Below are 22,600 nucleotides of genomic sequence, written 5' to 3'. Positions count from 1 at the left end.
AGGCAAAGGACCTGCTAATATAGCAGATAACTGATGATGATGATGTACAAGAATTGCTTGATTCGTGAGCTGAGCCTCCACTGTTGCCATACGTAGCGCTCCCATTACATTTCATGTGGTATGGCCAATTCTTTGACATTTGAAGCATCACATTGGGTTAGGAACAAACATGTGAACGTTAAGACGGATGTAGTCTGCAAGGATATGTTCAGATACTTCCGGAGTACTAAACGCTACAATAAATATTGCCGATTTTTCCAATTTGGCATTGACTCTCCTCATATAGTTCCGCACTTCTGTGACGCTCATATTTTTCCATTCTTCACGTAACTCGATGGGGTCCACCTCTATTATATTGGAGCAGGCAATCGCAACCTTACTAAAGTTAAGGATGTTATGCAACTCAGCCTCGACTGGGTAGTTATCTAAGGCCTTACATCTCAGAAGCTTAGATATTTGGTTTGAATTAGCAGTATCAACTAGAAGCGTTCCATCAGAAAGTCGTTTGGCACTTTTTAGAGACCCAGAAATACCATCCAACGCCTTGTGAATGTAGAAAGGCGAGACGTTCTCAAACGTTCCCCCTGTTCTCTTGATTACAATGAAAGTGTAATGGCACACTAATGTCCTGTTAGTATGATTCTGAGATTTTTTTTCGGTGAATACTGACCAACTGAGCTCTCTTTCATGAGTGGGTGTATGTACTACCTGATGGTACACCCGTCCTCACAAGAGTAGTAGTTTGGCGAGACCGTTCCGTGGGGATCCCATGAGATACTAGCCTGAGCAAGCCTTATACAGCTGGGGGTGGGGGGGGTGGGGGGGGGGGGGTGGCAGATGCCCCATGGTTACCCGCTAGAGACTGATATACCTCAACAGCCTTTCACCTCATCAACACGTAGCGCACCTCGAGGTTGAGGGTCTTTTTATATTCATGTGTACCTTCCTTGCAGTCCAGGCCGTGAATCCAAGACCCCTGTTCTCCAAAACACACACCATTGCACTGCTGCACCACATGGCAGTCACTGAAGCATGCCCGGAGCTTACAGTAACAGAGGGCTGATGGTGCTTACCAGCCCCCAGCTCAGGAAACCAAGGTCGCCAAGCCCATACCCAACAACCAAATGCCGAGCCCCTGGGGGAATAAACACAGACAGAGGCAAGTGCACCAAAGTGATATACTCATGTGGCCAACTACAGAGGGTACACAGCGTACAAAGGGGCACTGAGATGCAAAAACGTCAAAAACAATCAAGTAATTGTCAGAACAGGTCCGGAACCCCCCCCACCCTGCCCTCCCCAATCGACATCTGCATCTACATCATACTCCGCAAGCCACATAATGGGGTGTGCCGGAGGGTACTTTCGGTACCACTATATGGTCTCTCCAACCCTGTTCCACTCGTGAATAGTGCTTGGAAAGAATGATTGTCGGTAATCCTCTGTATTGCCTCTAATTTCACGAATTTTTTCCTCGAGATCAATACGCGAGATGTATGTGGGGGAAGTAATATGTTGTCCGACTCCTCTTGAAAAGTGCTGTCCCTAAATTTCAATAGTAAATCTCTCCGTGATGCACAACGTCTCTCTTGCAACGTCTGCCACTGGAGTTTGTTCAGCATCTCCGTAATGCTCTCGTACCGGCTAAACGATCCCGTGACGAAACGCGCTGCTCTTCGTTGCATCTTCTCTATCTCGTCTATCAGTCCTACCTGGTAGAGATTCCAGATAGATGAACAATACTCAAGAATCGGGCGAACAAGCGCCTTAGAAGCCACTTCTTTCGTGGATGAGTCACATTTCCTTAAGATTCTTCCGATTAATCTGTGTCTGGTACCAGCTTTTCCCACTATCTGTTTTATGTGGTCATTCCACTTAAGGTCGCTCTGGATAGTTACTCCTAAGTATTTTACGGCATCAATAGTGTAGCTGCACAGTAGTGGATTTCTTTTCCTATGTACGCATAATATGTTACATTTACTTACGTTCATGGTCAACGGCCAGAGTCTGCACCACTCATCAATTCTCTGCAGGTCGTTCTGCAAATTCTTACTATCTTCTAGCGTTGCTGCTTTGGTATAAACAACTGCATCATCTAAGAATAGATTTAAAGAGCATCCGACGATTTCTGCTAGATCTTTTATATATACTGTGAACAACAACGGTCCTACCACACTTCCCTGTGGTACTCTGGATATTACCTTTACCTTTGTCGATTTAGTTCCGTTAAGACCGACGTGTTTAGTTCTATCTGCAAGAAAGTCTTGAATCCAATCGCAGGTCTGTTCCGATACTCCGTAAGCTCGTATTTTTTTCATCGAACGCCAATGCGCGACGGTATCAAATGCCTTACTGAAATCAAGTAACACGGCATCAACCTGAGTGCCGTTGTCCACTGCACTGTGGATCTCATGGAGGAACAGAGCGATCTGAGTTTCGCAGAATCTCTGTTTGCGGAATCCATTTCGATTTTTATAGAGCGATCTAAGATAAATTACTGGTAGAAGGGGAGCAAGTTCTTTTGCATAATCTTTATAGAATCTTATAGGTATCTCATCTGGTCCTGAAGCTTTTCCATTACTAAACGATTGTAGCTGCTTTTCAATTCCGCCATCGTTTATCTCAATATCTGCCATTTCGACGTTCGTATGACGATTGAAAGGAGGGACAGTGTTACTATCTTCCGCGGTGAAACAACTTCGGAAGACCGAATTCAGTATTTCGGTCTTCTGTCTGTTATCTTTCGTTTCGGTGCCGGTGTGGTCGCTGAGAGAATGAATAGATGATTTTGACCCACTTACTGATTTTACTTATGACCAAAATCTTTTAGTGGTTTTACTCACGTCGGTTGACAACGTTTTACTTTCAAAATCATTGAACGCTTCTCTCATTGCTCTCCTTACGTTCATTTTCACTTCGTTCAGCTTTTTCTTTGTCGGCTAGGTTTTTACTTCTCTTGAATCTGAGATGAAGCGCTATTCGTTTACGTAGTGCTTTCCTAACACGGTTATTAAACCAGGGTGGATCTTTCCCATCCCTGAAAACCTTACTCGGAACATACTTGTCTAGGACATATTGAACGATGCCCTTGAATTTTTTCCTTTTTTTCTCTACATCTTCGTCCTCATCTCCGAACATTTTATGCTGACTGCTGAGATATTCCGAAATTTGTATCCTGTCACCCTTGCTGAGCAAATATGTCTTCCTACCTTTCTTAACATTCCTTGTAGGACCCATCGTCACAGATTCTGTCACAGCCTTATGATCACTGATACCTTCCTCTACGTTAACTGATTCGATAAGTTCAGGTCTGTTCGTTGCCAGGAGATCTAAGACGTTTCCCTTCCGAGTTGGTTCGCTAACTATCTGCTCGAGTAAGAAGCGAGGTCTCCTTCACTGATATAATAGCTGACGTCAGTGGCGAGGGAGGGCAGAGGACCCTCAGCGCCCGTCACACGCACACAAGCAGTAGCCTAAACAACACACAGGCCACACAGACAACACAATCCACTGCACCTGCACCAGTTGCAACAGAGGAACCAGAGGGCGACACAAGCCTACCCTGCGAAATTGTATACTGCCACGTTCATGCAACCACAGCAGACACACCTACAGGGAACCTGAAACTCAGTGGAGGAGAAGGAAGAACACCAAAACAGAAGAGAGAACTCCACCGCCCCACAACAAACACGCCAACAACAGGCCAATGAAACACAGGCACACACTCAAACACTACCCCCCCCCCCCCCCCACCTCCACAGCAGCAACACATGCACCATAAGAAGAGACACGCACCACACTAACACACAAGCTGGTCCATGAACCATGCAACTCCAGAACCAGCTGCCAAAACCTTCTCACCAACAGAGCAGCCAATGTCAACAATATATTATAACAATTGGTGGCTTATTGGATAGACTATTCTCCAGTCACACATTGTTTAAGATCCTCATGAGAGCCTCGCCACCACACTTTGCACACAGCTCATGGCTGCTGCACCCTGCCAGCACATGACTGTCGTACAGACTTCACTCATTGCACTTCCTACACCCTTTCATGGACAATACAGCACGTCAGCTACCTTACACAAACAACAGAACTCTGACAGAGACCCTGTTTGGAACACCAAAGAGACCCACAAACAGAGGACTGAACTAGGTGCGTTCGTGGAGTGGAATGGCATCCCAATCACTCTCTCATGAATGAGACACTACTCAAACAACAAAGACCACTACGCTTACTGTGCCTTTCGTACCAAGGGACTAGGCGACAGGACGGAAGGGTGGAAGGTGGGACAGCAATCATTACACAGAGACATAGAACGCACGAACATAGAGCTCCCTGAACTCGAAAGGATGTAGGCCACAGCCATTAGGGTCAAGTTTAACGAAGCCTACACTGCACTTTTATCGCTATACAACCCGCCAAACAATATCGTAACTTGCGATATCAGCACGGAACTCAGCATACGACATCGAGTAATCGCAACTGGAGATACTAGTGTGAACCACCCAGACTGGAATACGAATACAAATAGGTAGCTCCAAAGGCAAAAAACTTTACGAACACTCATTAGGCCGAAACAGCCTCATACTAGGGGTGGATGTACTCACACTCAGGCCCACACAGCCTCATAAGGGTATCATAAGCACACTCAGTACACTGAATGTTGAAGTTGAAAATGATCTGACCTCAGACCAGCTGCCAGTTATACTGCACATGGAAGATACACTACAGAACATAGAACCACAAACCATGTTAACTGGGCTCTGCTTAAGGAAACGCTAGGTGATCGTAGTCGTAGTTGATGTAGCTATCGAAGCACTCACCACTGATGTCTAAGTCCCAATGACTGACACCATTCTGGTTCTCGTACCACAACACCACTCAACGACACTGTCCCAGGAAATCGTGAGCCTCATTTCAATGGCAAACCGTCTCAGGAGATACTGGCAGTGCACCAAGCACCCATTATACAAACTGCACATTAACAGGCTCCAGGGTATTAGAGGGGAGAAAATACAGACATTTAAACCACACAGCAGGATCAAAACCTCGCATACTCCGCAGTGGAGAAGGCAGAGTTCAGGACCAGAAAACAAGCAGCGTCGTTCACACTGAATCTGGTTTCGTCAGACCCAGTATTCACACCTCAAGCGGATCAGGAGGTTACTCGTGTAACGAATTTTTTGGTGCTAGCGCACACAAATTCATTTGGGCTATTAAGCCAACCTCAGCTAGGAAACCTCCTGGCCTCTATGGCATTCAGAACCGTTCCTCCAAGAGTTCACGGACAAAGCGATAGAACACCTAACACACATCACAAATACTATTCAAAGCCACCAACACTTCCCTGTCTTTTGGGAGGTGGCTAAAGTCCTGGCCGGCCGCTGTTGCCGAGCGGTTCTAGGCGCTTCAGTCCGGAACCATGCTGCTGCTACGGTCGCAGGTTCGAATCCTGCCTCGGGCATGGATGTGTGTGATGTCCTTAGGTTAGTTAGGTTTGATTAGTTCTAATGACCTCAGATGTTACGTCTAAGAGTGCTTAGAGCCATTTTTTTGCTATCCCATGACTAGTCACCTCTGTGTAAGTTGTGTACATGTGTTTCAGGATAATGTCAAGAGGTGTGCAAAAGAAATATTGGCTGACTTACGTTGGGGTCATCCGCCTTCATGAGCGGATGCTGGTGCAGCTGCATGCTCATCGAGAGGGGCGCCGACAACCGCACCGAGTGCCGCAGGCCCTTGATGTGAACCTACAACAGACAAGGCCTCAAATTAAAATTCTGAACCCGCTCCTGTCACCGAAGTAAAAAGTATACAATTTTGCTTGAAGTAATAGCGATTTGTGCGTTTTCACGGCCGGAAATGTCACAATTAATAAAATATTCAGGGCTGTTACGCCGTAGTCAGATGGATTTCACATTAAACCCAACGATTCGCCCTCATTTGCGGAGGAAGTTTCCAAGAGGATCGTAGCTTCTTTGAGTGTCCGATTCACATCCTGACTCGCTGCTTACTGCAGCAAAATTCCTTTTACGCGTGCTTCCATGCAGTGGCGTGACGTCAATGTTTTGTATTGGGACCAACGAGAAATACGGGCCCTGCGACGATTTTGTGATGTCACATTAGTCGGCTAGTCCACCATACTTCGCGAACGCTCGGCTCCGTGTAAGGTCCACGGGAAATCAATATGTAATCGAAATGGTACCCACTAAAGGCCTTCGTTGTGTGCTATCGAGAGCAAGCATTCATTTAAACGAGCAGTCAAGAATTGTTAAACTCGTCTGAAACAGTTACTCGCTTCCCGCCGGAGACGGCTACTGGCACTTGTATGACCTGCGGTGTCACGGTCTGTGTCGTATGCGCCACAACCTGTCTTCCTCGTGGGCCTCATTTGAATACCCCAACGCAACTGGCAGGCCATTGTCGGTCGTCGTCGTCGGCTGTTTGTATCATCGCATCGTTGAAGGGTCCTACGCATTTGCAAACCAGAGGTGCTTGAAGCGGAACTGAAAAATCGCACCAATGCATTGCTCAGCAACGGTTATTCGTCCGATGAGGTACGAAGAGCGTTATTACCGCCGCGAAAAAATCATAGCGATGCCCATGAGCTTGTGGAACCGAAAGTTTTCCTGTTTTTCGTTATGGACGTTACTGACCGCATAGGAAAAATCCTGACAAAACGGAACATCGTGATAATATAGCAACCCAACCAGAACATACAAGATCACCTAAAATTGGCCAAGGATGCTCGCAAACCGTTGGAAGAAGGGTAAATTTATAAAGTTCCGTGTAGCTGTGGGTAGGTGTACGTGCGTACTACAAAAATGACGGTAAAAAAACCACTAGAGGAGGACAAGAGCAACTTCAGGGGAGAGACTGACGGATCAGCTGTTGCCCAACGTGTTTTGCAGCCAAGAGACTACCACATTCATTTTGAAGTACAGGCCGCTATAAGCGGATACCACGGAAGGCTGTTCAGAGAGGCCATAGAGATTGTTAAACACCCTAGGAATTTCAGTAGGAAGGAGGGGCCATCAAATTGAATGACATCTGGATCCCGATGCCGAAGAAGATGTGTACGCGTCTTCCACCATGGGGTGATAGCAACAGCGGACGATGGCAACCCAAAACGGCAAATTACGCTCGGATATTCAAAGCACGTGACGTCACACCACTACATGGGAGCACGCGTAAACTAAATTTTGCTGCAGTCAATACCGAGCCGTGGTGCGAATGAGACATTAAAAAAAGTAACTGCCTCCCCCCGCCCCCTTGAAAATTTTCACTGCAGAAGGGGACGAAACTTTGGTTTTTAATCTGAAATCTATCCGACCACGGCTTAACAGTCCGCAATATTTGATTAATTGTTTCAACGACAATGTTCACGCTAAAGGTTTTGGAGTATAACGCACCAGTTGAACAACACTAATACATGAGAATCAAATATTAATAAATATCAACAATAACTAATCCATACACTAAGTACAGTAATAAAAAACATAGCGCAATGTGAGCCTATGGAATGCATATAGTAGTTCTAAGTCATGTACGTCTGCCGTTCTGGTTCTATTGTTTGTAAATGTCACTCCAACTGTGAGTAAAATATGTAATATGAATTATTTTACTTAAAAGGTACTACATTATTTTATTTTTATAATATTCAATATAGTCTAATCAGACACTCAGTACCGCATTCTTTAAACAACCATACAGAGTACTCAGCGCATCCATTCTAAGCAATTTAAATTTGTTTCTTTCTAGTTATATAGAAGGTTAAACTACAAACAGTACTTTCAGAGCCATAGAGTTGTCATGACGTCACAAAAGTGAAGTCAAGGTCCACCACGTTAGTAGCCTCAAAAATTAGCTTCTTGTTAATAGAGTTCTCATAAAAAATGCCAGCTTTCATCGTTTACATGTGCACTAGTCGTTCTCATTACAGTCCGTAAAGTGCGAAGGAATCATATTTCATTCCTAAGTGAACTCGTTCAAGCAATGTCTTCTTTTATATATATAAGAATTTTCTCCATGAATTGTATTACAGGTTGCGAATATGAACAATCATCAGCAGTATAATACAATGACGACAGTGAATATTTGTGCATGGCCAGGACTCGACCCGTATTTCCCACCTTACGCGAGCGGTCGCCTTAACCACCCTGGCTATCCGTGCGCGACTCACGGCCTGGCGCAAACTTCCATATGTCGTCGTTCCTGCGTCACAACCTGCACACTCACACACATTATGTAATTCGCCTACAGGGGAGGCCATTTTAACTGAAAGTCGCTGCCTGGTATGGGCGTGTCAATATAATATTTCAGTGTCTATGCTATTAAGAGCAGCATGCAGGTATGTCCGAAGAAACATTGCATCGCACTTCTGAACAACACAGACACTGCTATAACGTATAATACTTTTAGTTGCACTAGTTACTTTCACTTTAGTGGTTTTATTTCTGTAAGTAGCAAGTGTAATAGAACTGCCAACTAGTTGCACTAAATGATTGTTTTCAAATAACCATTACCATGGTTTCGACGGATTTAAATCAGTCTTTCTCGGAAGGACAAACCTGCATCCAAAGCGGTAACGTAACTTACAATCAAAACGTCATGGACCATGTTACATATCAAACAGAAACTACTCTCTACAACAATTTAGGAACGTCAAAAACAATATGATACATACCAGTATACGACAAGTAGTACTTACGAACCTGACATTAGCAATCATCAGTAAAGCTATCTCCACATGACATGTGTTGGCAACGGTCTGAATGTCCAAATGAAAAAGTTAAGGTACGTAGAATCAAGGGCTTGTCACATCAGTAAAACCAATCTCTTAAAATAACATGCTATGTTAATGGTGACATGTCGACTGAGGGAGAATGGTGAGCGTGGATACCAGGAAAACAAATCATGAGGCGCATGCGCCGATAAACATGTAGGCTTGGCGGTTTAAGCAGTTAATAACCGTAAGCACATTGAAATTATTGACAGAAATACACCATGCGAATCAACAAGTATAGAATAAAATGTTGCAAAAGCCAATGCATATAATATCTACGAGGGTTGCCCAGACAGTAATTCACCACATTTTTTCTTCAACAATTCTTTATTGAACATAATGAGAATCACACGTATGAGAGAATACTGTTTTATCTACACATCCTATTTTTCCACGTAATTTCCATCCCTTTCTATGGCCTCCCTCCTGCGCGAAACAAAATGTCGTCCACGAATGGCATTCTTTAATGCCCCAAACAAGTGGAGCTCCGAAAGGGCAGTTTCAAAACGGTGTCTGTAGGTGATGTACATTACAAGCAACGTGCCGTCATTGAATTTCTCTCTGCAGAGAAAGAAACTGTGGGAATATTCACAAACGCTTGTGAAAAGTCTATGGAGCATCTGGTGTCGACAGAAATACAGTTAGTTGCTAGGCACGGAGGGTGAGGTAATCAGAAGGCGGTTCGGCGGAGCTCTACGATTTTGCAGCGTTCGGGGAGACCATCCACGACTTTCACACCTGACATATTGCAGCGAGCTGATGATGTCATTCGCGAGGACAGACGCATTTCGACTCGGCAGTTCGCGCTGCATGTAAAGGAAGCGTGGATGCAGTTGTCCACACTCTTTGGTATTCAAAAGTGTGTGCAACATGGGTCCCGTAGTGTCTATCGATGGATCATAAATCGCACAAAAAAATATTTGTCTTGATTTATTGCAACGTTTTGAAGCTGAGGGGGAGGCTTTTTTATCCCGGACTATAACAGGTGATGAAACCTGAAACCTATGTTCACCATTTAGAGCCCGAAATAAAACAACAGTCGAAACTTCCTGCAGACGAAAAAATTCAAAGCAACTGTTTCCACTGGTAAGGTCTTGGTCATTATGCTCTAGGACTGTGAAGGTGTGATCCTCACTGAAGTGATGCCAAGAGGCAATACCATTAATTCAGAAGCATATGCCAACGCATTAACAAAACTCAAGACGCGCTTCTGACTACTTCGGCGCCACAATAACCCAGGAGATGTTTTGCTGCAACACGATACCGCTCGGCCCCACACAAGGCTGAGGACTGCTGAACACATCGCAAAACAGGGTTGGACAGTGTTACCCCATCCAACCTACAGCTCTGACTTAGCCCCCTCGGAGTTACATTTGTTTGGGCCATTAAAGGATGCCGTTCGTGTAAGACATTTTGAGGACGAAGAGGAGTTGATTCACACAGTGAAGTACTGGCTCCGCCATCAGGACAAGAATTGGTACCGCCAGGTCACACTCAGTCTTGTTTCAGGTAGGAGGATGGCCATAGAAAGTGATGGAGATTACATGAAAAAATAAGATGTGCAGATAAAACTCTATTCTTTCGTATATGTAATTCTCGTTATGTTCAATAAGAAATTGTTGAAGAAAAAAATGCGGTGCACTACTTTCCGGACAACCCTCGTAGTATATTATATGCATTTGTCTTTTTCAACATACTATTCTATACTTGTCGACTCGCGTGGTGTATTTCTGTTAGTAATTTCAATGTGCTTACCGTTATTAGCTGTTTAGACCGCCAAGCGTACATATTTATCGGCGCATGCGCCTCAGGATTTGTTTCCCTTGTATCCACACTCTCCATTCTCCCTCAGTCGGGATGTAGCTATTAACTTAGCATGTTATTTTAAGAAATTGGTTTTACTGATTTGACAAGCCGGTTTTACTGATGTGACAAGCTTTTGATTCTGCTGATCTTAACTTTTACATATGGACATTCAGACCATTGAGACAAATGTCATGTGGAGATAGCTCTACTGACTGATTGCTGAAGTGAAGTTTATAAGTACTACTTGTCCTATGTTGGTATGTATTATTTTGTTTGTGACATTCTTACACTTTTTGTAGGGAGTAGTTCCTGTCTGATAAGTAATATGGGTCCATGACGTTTTGTTTGTAAGTTGGTCACCGCATTGGATGCAGGTTTGTCCTTCTGAGATATACTGGTTGAAATCCGTCGAAACCATGGTAAAGGTTATTTGAAAACTACCATTTATTGTAACTGGTTGGCTGTCTACTACACCTGCTGTTCTGTAACCGTTGCTGTAGTGCAGCCATGTTCAAAATATTCTGTAATTAGACTTTCTATTTCCTGTCAATCGAAGAGCGCTCAGGTAGACCCCTGTGAGAAGGGAATATTGCAAATCATCCGGACGTAGCAAAATATGTTCCCAGCTTTTTCGGAAAGAGGACACAGAGGAAATATCATTGGAAGGAAAATCAACATTGGCCATATTTTGCTGACAATAAAACAACAAAATACGGCCATTGTTGATTTTCCTTCCAATTCTATCCACTATTTTGGTCGTGGTGCACACAACACGCCATGGAGTCGCCAATCACGGAAATATCATTTTCGTAGTTCTGTATTGAAGAAAATGCTGGATAACGAAAGGAACCTTTTCAGATCACTTGCTTAGTTTCTTGGTTATTAGAAACGTGTAACAAAAGGAAAGTTATATTAACGAGGTCAAATGCGTCGTATTACTGAATCAAATATGCCTTTAAGACTAGAAAAATAACTGAAAATGCATTCCTAACGTTGTGCTTTTCGTTGTAGCGCTGTAATATTAACTATTTAAAACAACAATGCTAATTTTAAATAGTGGTCAGCCAGTGTTTTGGGGCTTACCAACAATGCGGCGCCGGCTGCAAAGCAATATGCAGCGTGTAAGTCTGTAACGCCATTTTCCCTTATTCTACCTCCTTATTGACAATTTGTAAGTGAAATGTAACTTTGATCGTAGATATGATCTTCTCATGTAACAAAGATGTCAGTCGGCACTCCCGTGGACACTGCGCTGTTTTTTGTGTGTGAGATACAAGTGAAGATACATTCGTGCCACATCTCTAAATGCGAAAACTGGAACAACATGTAACTGTGTAGAAAGCAAGCACAACTTAACCGGTAATATATCGTAAATATACATCTTGCGAAGTGTAGTAGCTGAACAAAATTGTTGATTTTGCACAGGCGAGCTGCAGCATGCAGTTGCTGTCTATATTTTAACTATGTACTCACGCGTAATGGAATAAATAAGAATACATAAAAATGTCTGATTGTTGTATTTCTTAAAAATAATAAATTTACTAATAGATTAATATCACTTTCAATAGACTCTCTCTCTCTCTCTCTCTCTCTCTCTCTCTCTCTCTCTCTCTCTCTCTCTGTGTGTGTGTGTGTGTGTGTGTGTGTGTGTGTGTGTGTGTGACTGGGTGGGAGGGTCGATGATGGGCTGCATGACGACGTGGTACTTTTTTTTTTTAATTTAGCTCCATTTGGGACCTGGAAGTGCTCAGCGACCTTACTTATTTCAGTTGGTGAAACAATTACAATAACTGAGTGAATAACTAGATCACAGAAGCACTACTAAGTGCGCATAATGGCGTAACTAAATTTTGGTTTCGATACAATACCCGTTTAACTTCTTGTTAAATTCTATAGAAAGCAGTGTATTTGTACTGTTTCTACGAGGAACGTTCAGTAAGTAATGCAACACTTTTTTTTTCTAAAGTACACTGGTTTTATTCAGGAATTCAATACACCACATTAAACCCCATTATTTTGGCTACAAAACCCCGGTTTTCAACATAATCTCCGTTCAATGCGATGACCTTATGGCACCTTACTGGCAGGACCACTTTACTGGTCGAAGTCAGAGCAACCGACTTGAGGCATCAATAACTTCCCATCATCCACATACTGCTTCGTGTGGAGTGCATCCGTCATTGGACCTTCGTTGCTCTTGTGGTGTGTGTGTGTGTGTGTGTGTGTGTGTGTGTGTGTGTGGACGAGGGAGGGAGAGGGGGGGCAAATGCTGCGCTTACCTCACGCAGTGATGACACCACACACGCTTACTGGTTTGGCACACCACAGCAAGACAGTCGCTTCTTTCTAGATAGTGCACGCACATGTACTTATTTTAGCTCGCTGATGTTGGCTATGGCTATCACAAAACATTCGTGGTCCGAAGTCGACCGACTTCACTTAATTCGGAAGTAGGGAGGCCAGGGACACGACACGACGTCGTGAACAAAGAATATGTGGTGACGCACCTGCTGGGCCGGGCGGTCCCTCACGGAGTCCAGCCAGGCGACTGCCCTGCGCAGAGCGTCCTTCTGCGCGCGGCTCACTGAGTCCGTCAGCACGCCGCCGCCGTCGTCCTCCATGTACAGCACGCGCACCGACTGCACCGACACCTGCACCACAGCACAATCGTCATCCACCAGCAGTATACACAGCAGTTGCCTGAGGACGCCGCCAACTGCGGACGCTGAGCACTGGTACATTTAAGTGGTAACACAATTTCGTGATATAATACAAAAAAGCGTATGCCACCGAAATATTTATTTTATTTAGAGATATACTCACCTGGCAATTACAGCCATTACGCCCTCTCTCACATCTAATCAGTCATTCCCAGTGAGTCAACATTACAATATCGATATCACACTCTGAAGCGCTAAAGAATCTAGCATAGGCATGCGTATTCAAACACAGAGATACGTAAACAGGCAGAATACGGCGCTGCGGTCGGCAACGCCTATATAAGACAACAAGTATCTGGCGCAATTGTTAGACCGGAAACTGCTGCTACAAAGGCAGGATACCAAGGTTTAAGTGAGTTTGAACGTGGTGTTATAGTTGGCGCACGAGCGATGGGACACAGTATCTCCGAGGTAGCGATGAAGTGGGGATTTTCCCGTGCGACCATTTCACGAATGTACCGTGAATATCAGGAATCCGGTAAAAGTTCAAATCTCCAACATCGCTGCTGCCGGAAAAAGATCTTGCAAGAACGGGATTAACGACGATTGTAGAGAATCATTCAACGTGACAGAAGTGCAACCTATCCGCAAATTGCTATAAATTTCAGTGCTGGGTCATCAAGTATCAGCGTGCGAACTATTCAACGAAACGTCATCGATATTGGCTTTTGGAGCTAAGGCCCAATCGTGTACCCTTGATGGCTGCACGACACAAAACGTTACGCCTCACCTGGGCCCGTCAACATCGACATTGGACTGTTGATGACTGATCGGACGAGTCTCGTTTCAAATTGAATCGAGCAGATGGACGTATTAGGATACGGAGAGGACATCATGAATCCATGGACCCTGCCTGTCAGCAGAGGACTGTTCAAGGTGGTGGAGGCTCTGTAATGGGGTGGGGCGTGTGCAGTTGGAGTGATATGGTCCCGGCGGAGGTTCGAGTCCTCCCTCGGGCATGGGTGTGTTTGTTTGTCCTTAGGCTAATTTAGGTTAAGTAGTGTGTAAGCTTAGGGACTGATGACCTTAGCAGTTAAATCCCATAAGATTTCACACACATTTGAACATTTGGAGTGACATGGGACCCCTGATTCGTCTATATACAATTCTGACAGCATCCGTTACGTCGATTGTGCATTCGGACGGACTTGCGCAATTCCAGCACAATGCGACACCCCACACATCCAGAATTGCTACAGAGTTCAGAAGAGATCTCCAACCCCTCGTACTCTTAGGGATTTATGGACAACGCTGTAGGGTTCATGGTGTCATTGCCCTCCAGCACTACTTCAGACATTAGTCGAGTCCATGCCACGTCGTGTTGCGGCACTTCTACGTGCAGGGGGGAGCCCTGCACGATATTAGACAGGTGTACCAGTTCTTTGGTTTTTCAGTGTATAATGTTCTTAACTGCAGTAGGACAAGTTGGGGATACTTTCATATGACTAAATTTTATGAGAGTTAAACATACTGTAGTGATTTTTCTCTTGAACTATTCGTCCCTATGCTGTTTACTATATTTAAAAAATGATTATTAAATGCTCTTGCTACCTGTGACTCATCATTCATAGCTCTTCCATTCAGTTCAGTAGTAATGTTATCCTGTTCTGTAGCTGGTTGTCCAGTCTCTCGTTTTACTACATTCCATATAGCTTTAAGTCTGTTGTTGGACTTACTGATTTCTGTCATATGCTTGTTACTTGACATTCTATTAACCTTTCTTAGTAGTTTTGAGTAGTTTTTGTAGTTTGCAACTACTGCTGGATCTCTATTTGTTCTTGCCAACAGTTACATACCCCTTTCCTTTCAGAAGATTCTTTAATTCCTCTACTGATGCATGGTCAAGGATACCTTCCCTGATACTTGAGTGAGCTGTGGAGGATAAATTCTGTACGGTACAGAGATAGGAATATATCCAACAACAGTGGTCTTGTGTGTATGAGTTGTGTTTGCGTGAACGTATGTATGTTGTACATTTCAGAAGAAGTCTTTTTGGCCGAAAGTTTACTTGTTTAGCAGTCTTTTTTCTGGTTACTGTCTGTGACTCAACATCTCCACTATGTGGTGAGTAACCTTCTATCATTTTCATAATATTGCCATTATCCCATACTGGATTACCCATTGTTTAAATAAATGAGTACATGGAAGTGCTGGTCTGACAAGGGGAGGCCACGAAGTTGGGATCATAGATTTACTTCAAACTTTGTACACCTTTAGTAGGCCATTAAATCAACATAATGTACAAGTAGTTAAGATGCACTTCTCTATCAGTTCCGAGAAAATCGCAAGAGAAGTTTTACGCATCTATTATGTGGCTTATGTGATTAGCGTTCGAGCTTCGTAAGACGAACGCCTATGAAGCGACAGTTCGACCACCGCTCAAAATTAATTATTAATCTATTTCTTTTCATCACTAGCATTATTATTTAATTTATACTACATTTGAGAAGTAATATAATGAGAAAAAACACTTGTATTTCACGAAGTTTCAATTTATGTTTTTCATGTTTGTATGGCATACTATCCTGCAACGTGTAACGTCAAGATTTCATCCGACGAGTAATTGTACAGTACTCTTGTGGTCTGGCACATTGTGACTTACTGCATTACTGATTCTGAATAACGTCATTCGCATCAGCACTTATTGAGGTTTCGCTTGGGCTTTTCAAGCCTGCCCCTCGTCCTTTAAAATTTGATTACAAACAGTAAATAGCCAAATAAAATATAAAATTCATTACAACTTCATGAAAATACACGTGGTTTTTTTCATTATAGTGTCTCTCAAATGTCACATAAATTAAATAACGTGACCTGCGATGAAAAAAAGATAGATTAAAAACAAGTGTCACCAGGATTCGAACAGTCGTCTCGTTCATGACCCTCTTGCAAAGTGCGAACGCTGGCGACTTTTTTTATTATTCTCATTTTATTCGTTATTGTTCGTTGTAATTGCTCTGGGCGGACGTCCCATGAGACCCATTCTAGCCCAAACACTCACTTTTTTATTACAGAGGGCAGCCTTGACCACAATGACTTCTTACGGCCGGCAACTTCGCACAGATATATCACTAACATAATAGACGCGCAAAACTTCTCTCGCGATTTTCTCGGGATTGCCAGAGTATTGCACTTTAGTACTTCCACGTTACATTGTTTTAAAGACCTACTAAAGGAGCACAAAGATTGAAGTAAATCCGTGATCCCAACGTCATAGCCTCCCGTTGTGGGATGAAGAGGTTAACGCAGGTGAGAAATTCGTGGCGGGCCACACCTAACCTGTCTTCAGACTGATGACCAAAAATAATAGTGCAATAGATATGTAGTCATTAGTAAAATGTTATATAAAGTCCTTGTTTAGTTAAATGCTAATATGTTAAAAGTGATGTTTGTCTTGCATCGGTTCCTACGATAAACTTATAGCTGCGACTCTTTGCTGTGACCCAGCACTATCCTTTCTCACTGGTGACGGCATATTTCCTAAATTATTTTCGCAGACTTTGAGAGACCTGCGACTGTATTTCTTTTTGCAAATTCACATTTACTTTCGACGTTTTCCGTGGATTTCTATTTAGAGCGTAATTCGAAAACGCGACTCTGATGAAGTGCTTGTTTCGGTGATCCGAGTGACATGATATTAATGTATTACGTCTTACCTCGCGTCTTATTTTCGCCCGTTTGGCAATGACGAAGAAAACCACAAGAGGGCAACAACAAGTGGAAAGCGTTCGCAGAAGTACAGAAGGGGCGTTTTGGTTATTCTCCGTCAACAATGAGGCCATTAGAGACGGAGCAGAAGCTCGGATGCGGAAGGAAATCGGTTGTGTCCTTTTCAAAGGAAATATCCTGGCACATTCCTGAAGCGATTTTGAAAACCACGGAAAACTTTAATCTGTGTGACCGTAGAGGAGCGGGATTTTAATTGCCGTCCTCCCGAATGTGAGTCTAAACGCGTCCTGGAAAACGAAAGGTAGCGAGATCGAATCCCGGCTGGTTTACGTAATATTTCAGTCTTCCTCCAACCTAGTCTTCATCTCTCAATTATGTAAATATCCGCTAGAAACTATAAGTAGTTTGGTTCACACGTTTAACGGTAGATCCCCTTTCTCTGGTAGGATTACTGGGGTAGGTTAGGGTTATGCAAGTCGCAGAAGCGTGGTTCAATTGAAAGAACTGCGCAAGACGGTTGAGCCTCGTGGAATTATTGTTATTGCAATTATTACTAGTATAAAAAATACGTCAATTCGTTAGGCCGCTCAGGAATAGTCTAGTGGCCGTCCAGAAAGGACTGTTTTAACCTCCTGACCACAAGATCATCTGAAACGTTAGCATCCTGCTCCGTAGAAAGCATCGGTGCATTATCGTTCCATATTTTCTACTGTGCTAACATCCTCAAGCATGAATCTACGCAGGAAACGAATCTAGATAAGGGAAAGAAAAGTGATCAAGTCACGAATTACTGTACTAGAAAAACCGGTAGACAGTTCCAGGGAAAGAAAAAGAATCACGATTACTTCAGGATGGCTTAGCTCAGTGACAGAACAGTGAAAAGAGACGGGTCCGATATGAATCGATGGTTCTTAATGTAAATAAAAGTGATCCGTTTTCATCCGTCTCCTTGCGATGTGAATACTTCAAGTTATTGCTAGATCTGACAAGATGGTCGATCATATACAGAAAGAACAATGAACTCAGCGACACTAAATACAACGAATAACCATAGAGTGTGTGTGTACTTCATACTACAGTGAGGAGAAATGAGTGCACTGAACGAGTCAATACAGGGTTATTACAAACGATTGAAGCGATTTCACAGCTCTACAATAACTTTATTATTTGAGATATTTTCACAATGCTTTGAACACACATACAAAAACTCAAAAAGTTTTTTTAGGCATTCACAAATGTTCGTTATGTGCCCCTTTAATGATTCGGCAGACATCAAGCCAATAATCAAGTTCCTCCCACACTCGGCGCAGCACGTCCCCATCAATGAGTTCGAAAGCATCGTTGATGCGAGCTCGCAGTTCTGGCACGTTTCTTGGTAGAGGAGGTTTAAACACTGAATCTTTTAACCCCACAAAAAGAAATCGCATGGGGTTAAGTCGGGAGAGCGTGGAGGCCATCACATGAATTGCTGATCATGATCTCCACCACAACCGATCCATCGGTTTTCCAATCTCCTGTTTAAGAAATGCCGAACATCATGATGGAAGTGCGGTGGAGCACCATCCTGTTGAAAGATGAAGTCGGCGCTGTCGGTCTCCAGTTGTGGCATGAGCCAATTTTCCAGCATGTCCAGATACACGTGTCCTGTAACGTTTTTTTTGCAGGAGAAAAAGGGGCCGTAAACTTTAAACCGTGAGATTGCACAAAACACGTTAACTTTTGGTGAATTGCGAATTTGCTGCATGAATGCATGAGGATTCTCTACCGCCCAGATTCGCACATTGTGTCTGTTCACTTCACCATTAAGAAAAAATGTTGCTTCATCACTGAAAACAAGTTTCGCACTGAACGCATCCTCTTCCATGAGCTGTTGGAACCGCACTGAAAATTCAAAGCGTTTGACTTTGTCATCGGGTGTCAGGGCTTGTAGCAATTGTAAACGGTAAGGCTTCTGCTTTAGCCTTTTCCATAATATTTTCCAAACCGTCGGCTGTGGTACGTTTAGCTCCCTGCTTGCTTTATTCGTCGACTTCCGCGGGCTATGCGTGAAACTTGCCCGCACGTGTTCAACCGTTTCTTCGGTCACTGCAGGCCGACCCGTTGATTTCCCCTTACAGAGGCATCCAGAAGCTTTAAACTGCGCATACCATCGCTGAATGGAGTTAGCAATTGGTGGATCTTTGTTGAACTTCGTCCTGAAGTGTCGTTGCACTGTTATGACTGACTGATGTGAGTGCATTTCAAGCACGACATACGCTTTCTCGGCTCCTGTCGCCATTTTGTCTCACTGCGCTCTCGAGCACTCTGGCAAGACTCAAGTCTCACACGGAATTTGCAGTCACCCCTCCATAACGGCCAAAGCCCGGTCACGTGATTCCACCTCCACGAGGAGGGGTGTACTGCCAGCGCTCCTGGTTTCACTTGAGTGTACTAGGTTGAGTACACCATCGCAGGTGTTCCTGTCTGTGATGCAGCGTCAAGGGTAGCGTCGTCGAACTGTTCGTGCAATGGTTGTACTAACTTGTATAGGCGTTTACTAAACTTCGAAAATGTATTGTTGAAGGGCAGTGGCAAGAATTCGTGCTTCAAAGTCCACATTCTTTTGGGCTAGTTGCTATGTTAAATGTAATCCGTCCAGAAGAAATTAGTTATTAAAGCGCATTTCCATATTTCGCTATTTGAATTTCACGTAGTGTCCACCAATATTTTTCGTTTCTTTAGATAAATATAAGTGTGTACTAGAAACATACTTCTGTGCAATGTTATTCAAAAGAACAAGTTTCCGAAACTAATAACACACACATATTTTGGATATGCAATAGATACATAAAGTAATTCATAATAATGGCAACAGAGTTTGTCACGGCAGCAAATATATGTGGTTATTGCACAATGCTTTAAAAACATTCAGCAGTTTGCTGAGGACGACTGTATGGAAAATATTGACAGTTTAATAATTATTGTATCCTATTTGAGCAGCAAATGGACAAAATGTTGGAAACTTATTCTTCAGCCGACTGTAAAAATCTGAAAAGTCATATCCCATGTATTGCCAAACTATGCAGCCTAAGACACAGATATATTATGAACATAATGCTTGAAGTATGCGGAATAAAATCTCACAAGAACACCAGCAGACAGCAACTTCAATAAAGAAACGAAACGAACAATGAACTCTTTGCATCTGCTAAATGTTTATGTACAAAGAAATAGCCAACTCGTTACAGCACGTTAAAGTGGAAATTTCACGAACTTAAGCCTTTTTAATTGCCGTACACGAAATTAAAGTCGACTCCTTCGGCAGTTTTGTCACAGACATTTTATTTTGAACAATAAAAACATCACAGTAGAAACTCATGTTCGCTACACACGAAAGTTAATAAGAAAAATATTTATTTTGAGAAACAAAACGGAAAAAGAGTGCAAACTTTTGTTAAGTCACTTAATCTTCTACGCTCTTTTTGGGCTGTACGTTTTTAAACAACTCGTGGTAAAAACCTGAAAAGAATCTGTGCAATCTGGCTGTAGTACACTTTGCTGGTTTTCCTTACAGGCAACATAGTACACTCAAGTAAAACCAGGAGCGCTGGCAGTCACGCCCCGCCTAGTGGAGGTGGGAATCACGTGACCGGCGTGTGGCCGTTGTGGAGGGGAGACTGCAAATTCCGTGTGAAACTTGAGTCTTGCGAGCGCTCTGGCGGCAGAAACCTGAAGTGCGGCTTCAGCCGAACAAAACTTTATGAGTTTTTCTACGTATCTGTAGTGTGTCGTCACCATATGTCAATGAATGGAGCTACAGTGAAATTATGAAATCGCTTCAATCATTTGTAATAGCCATGTATATTACTTAACCATGCTCTAAGTTCAGCGAGCAAGACATTACTGACAGTAATTGTAGTAGGAACATATTACTAGAATTGAACCAGTACATGTATTTTCGTAGGAGTTGTTGATTTAACATAATAATGATAATGGCAGCAGTAACTGGGGGTGCTAATATTTGTATCAATAGTAGACGTAGTGGTTAGTGCGTGAAGTTCGTTGCGTTTTCCCATAAGTTTAATAAACGCAACACATAAATATAATGCAGACTTTAGTCATCAATAATACATTCTCCTTCACTCTTTACAACAGTCTGTCAGCACTGTGTAACATTTCGCTTTCGCGATTGTAGAAATCACATACAGTAGTTTTCAGGCTTTTTTGTCAGTCTGGCAGAGTGCGGGCGGACGTGATCATGGAGTACCATCACTTCAAGCGGTCTTCTTGATCGCTGTTCTCGGACTGCGTCTGCAAGACGTTTCAATCAGCAGTGGAAGCAATTCGTAGTACATCACGCCGTCGCTGTTCCACCAGATGCATAAAATAATGTTTTGCGGATTCGCGCAGGTCTTTGTACGTTGAGTTGCTGCTTTGTTTGGGCTCAATCATTATTTTCTTCTCCTTGCGTCATTATAAAGGCGTCATTCTCGCTACCAGTAACGATACAGAATAGGAATGATCGGTGTCCTGTATGTGTCAGCTGATGACAAGCAAGCAGAGATGCAGACATGGCCACCCTCCGATTTCAGTGATTTTGGCTTAGTGCATGCTCATACACACGATCGTATGAAATGTCTCACAATGGTGAAAGCACTAAATTTCATTACATTCGCAGTTATCGAGTACACTGACGTGGATAGTTGTGGATTAATGCGTTTCAGCGATCTTCATCAATCCCAGACGGTCTCCGTAAACATGTAGAGTCACTAATGTCAAAACGATCCTTATTAAAACAAGGAAACCGTTTTCGTGCCTTGCTCTGTCCGGTGGCATTAGCCCGATACAAGTCGCAAATGTTTCTGGCTGCCCCCGCTGGTGTCACGCTTCTATTGAGCTCAAACAAAAGAACATATCGGAAATGTATCGATTTCTCCACTTGGCGCCCCGTTTTCTATCGTCCACAGCAGCACTCACTATCGTCAGATAACAAAATAACAATATGTAAACTAAAAGAGCAACAGTGAAATGCAAATAAAAAATGACAACCAATAAATAAACCATAGCTACCTGGATACCAACATACAAAACAAAAACACTGAAAACTTATGCATCACTCTAATATACGTAATTGTAATCATGATCGTTGTAATACAACCAATGAAGCAGGTGACATTGTCCTCGATGGTGAGTGTTCAATCGGAGGTGAGGGTATTATCTGGAGTGCCCCAGGGAAGTGTGGTAGGTCCGCTGTTGTTTTTTATCTACATAAATGATCTTTTGGATAGGATGGATAGCAATGTGCGGCTGTTTGCTGATGATCTTGTGGTTACGGGAAGGTGTCGTCGTTGAGTGACTGTAGGAGGATACAAGATGACGTGGACAGGATTTGTGATTGGTGTAAAAAATGGCAGCTAACTCTAAATATAGATAAATGTAAATTAATGCAGATGAATAGAAAAAAGAATCCCGTAATGTTTGAATACTCCATTAGTAGTGTAGCGCTTGAAACAGTCACGTCGATTAAATATTTGGGCGTAGCATTGCAGAGCGATATGAAGTGGGACAAGCATGTAATGGCAGTTGTGGGGAAGGCGGATAGTCGTCTTCGGTTCATTGGTAGAATTTTGGGACGATG

At 43.2% G+C, this 22,600-nt stretch overlaps 1 protein-coding gene across 1 annotated transcript in view; it reads right to left on the bottom strand.

The window, feature by feature from the left end:
* Positions 1–22,600, bottom strand: part of LOC126477096 (fatty-acid amide hydrolase 2-A-like) — a 241,253-nt gene that overhangs the window by 52,136 nt on the left and 166,517 nt on the right. Inside the window, exons 7-8 of the mRNA XM_050103591.1 lie at positions 13,105–13,248; positions 5,655–5,756 (exon numbers count right to left, since the gene is read on the bottom strand). Of these exons, the coding sequence (XP_049959548.1) occupies positions 5,655–5,756; positions 13,105–13,248 (246 nt within the window). The remainder of the gene's footprint in view (positions 1–5,654; positions 5,757–13,104; positions 13,249–22,600) is intronic.

Source organism: Schistocerca serialis, chromosome 1 (assembly GCF_023864345.2).
Source record: "Schistocerca serialis cubense isolate TAMUIC-IGC-003099 chromosome 1, iqSchSeri2.2, whole genome shotgun sequence".
In the NCBI taxonomy this organism is placed as follows: domain Eukaryota; kingdom Metazoa; phylum Arthropoda; class Insecta; order Orthoptera; family Acrididae; genus Schistocerca; species Schistocerca serialis.
This window is presented reverse-complemented; position numbering and strand designations above follow the sequence as displayed.